General features: G+C 38.2%; 1 protein-coding gene across 1 annotated transcript; it reads left to right on the top strand.

Moving 5' to 3' along the window:
* The first annotated feature begins 917 nt into the window (after window positions 1–917).
* Window positions 918–2,411, top strand: LOC109705445 (MORN repeat-containing protein 4-like). Its single transcript, XM_020226175.1, has 2 exons — window positions 918–1,388; window positions 1,778–2,411. The coding sequence occupies exons 1-2, from the start codon at window positions 1,170–1,172 to the stop codon at window positions 1,949–1,951; spliced, it is 393 nt and encodes a 130-aa protein (XP_020081764.1). The 5' UTR covers window positions 918–1,169; the 3' UTR covers window positions 1,952–2,411.
* Window positions 2,412–2,444: the final 33 nt, after the last annotated feature.

Genomic DNA, 2,444 nt, shown 5'->3' with positions numbered 1-2,444 from the left:
AAATTAGTGATAAAAGACTTAAATTTCAACTCGGAAGTGTTGATTTTGCTCTCGGTGGTAAGTAGAATATTCTATTAAAATTTCACCTAATTTAGATTGGTCTACATGGCTGAACTTACACGTGCCATGTTGGCCATTAAAATATCATTTTTAAGACCCTTTTATCACTTGATAGATGATGTCAAAAGATTATGAAGTTTGGTTTCTAAATAGTTCTAATAGCATAGATCATGCCTAATGGAGCTAAATTGGATATTCCATCATAAAAAACAACTTACAAGTATGGAGGCCTTCGTGCTTTCTAAAGCACATGAGACATACTATATATATATATATAGAGTGCGGCTAGGATGCTTATGGAAGCACGGAGGGCTCCGTGCTTCCACTTTGTTTTCGATGTTTGGACTTTCGAACATCAAAAACAAATTCAAATTTAAAGGACCTAAAATTCTATATATATACACACACACGCACACACACACACACACACACACACATTGTAGGGATTAAGTTACATATGTGTAAGTTACACAAGTTTTTACACAAGTGTAAATTCAAATTTAAAGGACCTAAAATTAAGATCTGGACGATTGAATGTGATCAAGAACATCTAAAATGTATGCTCATAATGTTTCACAAATTTTAAAAACCGATTTCCTACTACTTAAGTGGTGTTAAAATCAATGATCTGGAAATTTAAAAAATGGCCAATTTTGAAATCTCAAGATATAGGCTTCCAAAATTATGATTTTTTGTATGTAAATCTTTTTAATGTTGTAGATTACTTTCAACGGATTGGATCTTCATTTTTAAACTTCTATGATTGAATTTCAACTTGTGTAGAAGTGTGAAACTCTCTCTCTCTCTCTCTCTCTCTCTCTCTATATATATATATATATATATATATATATATGTAGTGTGTATTGGTAGCATTCTCAATGGGCTTTGCTAATATTTGGATTCGACAAAATATTGTAGCATGTGAGTTCTGACTACAGAAATGTAAAGACAAATTGGAAAATTCTACAGGGGTTGGAACTAGTTACAATTGATGTCTTTAATACTTTCTCCCCTATCAAATATTAGTCAACATATATTATACTAATTCTTTTTGTCCTCTTCTATGAAGGAATGGCGACACCTATGCTGGAGAATACTTTGCGGACAAGATGCACGGCTTTGGGGTCTATCGTTTTGCTAATGGGCATCAGTATGAGGGAGCATGGCATGAGGGCAGGAGACAGGGCTTGGGGATGTATACATTTAGGAATGGAGAGACTCAATCAGGCCACTGGCAAAATGGCGTCCTCGATACTCTAAGCACCCAGAATACTCCCCCAGGATCTCCTATTGCGGTTAACAATTCCAAAGTACTTAATGCTGTTCAGGTACCCTTGGCTTATCCTTTTCCTTGTTTCCAGAACAGCTTCTTTGCTTTCTAGCTCCAGAAAGCAAAAGCATATAGAAGCCAGGTGTTTTGCTAACAATGCATCGGGGTTTTTTTTGTTGTGGGGAAAGCTAAAACAAGCTTTTGAGTCCCAAAAACAGAAGCTTTGAGTTTGAAGGCTTGAAGTTTCTGCTTTTTCTGGGGGCAAGAGGTTGTTGAAGAGATTTTAGCGGTAATTCTGTTGGTGTTTCGTCGAAAAGCTCCACCTAGATAGTACTTTTGCAGAAGCTCCTAGGCCAAACAGGCTCTTAATATGCAATAGGTGTTTTTATGTGGTGGATGAAATTTTGGATAATAGTATTTTCTGATAAAATGATCATGTTTTTCCAGGAAGCAAGAAGAGCAGCAGAGAAGGCTTACAATGTCCCGAGAGTAGATGACAGGGTGAACAAGGCTGTCGCAGCAGCAAACAAAGCAGGCAATGCGGCAAGAGTTGCTGCCGTGAAAGCCGTTCAAAAGCAAATCCCTAGTCGTTCCGGCGATTTACCGATGCCGATTGTCTGAAACCTTACCCTTGAAGGGGGATACTTTAATCTTTCAGCAAGGCCGGCCCACATTGCTTTCTTCGAGCAAAGCCATCACAGCAGACAAGGTCGGAACTAAAAGAAAAACTCCCATTACCTGGTGAATTGTTGTTCTTTCAGTCCTTGCTCTCTATTTCTCCTGAGAGCAGTGTCTATACAATTCCAGCCTCGAGTGACTTTTCAGTTATCGAAGATAATTGAAAAACGGCAGCTGGTTTTCTCTCATTTTCTTTTCGTGTTGTATGTGAATATGTAAGTGCCTCATCGGTTGCGGCACTTCTATGTGATAGGAAGGACTTTAGTCGCCTTATGCATGTATAGAGCTGGTCACCGCCGTGTTGGTTTGATGAGTTGAAACCTCAAGGCGTTCAATCTTGTACTGGAAAAACTAGCTATTGTCATAAAATTGAGTTGGGATAGCATCTTACTTGTCGATCAAAGGTTCTAGTTTCCATTTTCCCAAATTTCTGGGG

The sequence above is a fragment of the Ananas comosus genome, unplaced genomic scaffold (assembly GCF_001540865.1).
Source record: "Ananas comosus cultivar F153 unplaced genomic scaffold, ASM154086v1, whole genome shotgun sequence".
NCBI classification, from domain to species: domain Eukaryota; kingdom Viridiplantae; phylum Streptophyta; class Magnoliopsida; order Poales; family Bromeliaceae; genus Ananas; species Ananas comosus.
Note: the sequence above shows the minus strand (reverse complement) of the source record. Positions and strands in the feature narration are given on the sequence as shown.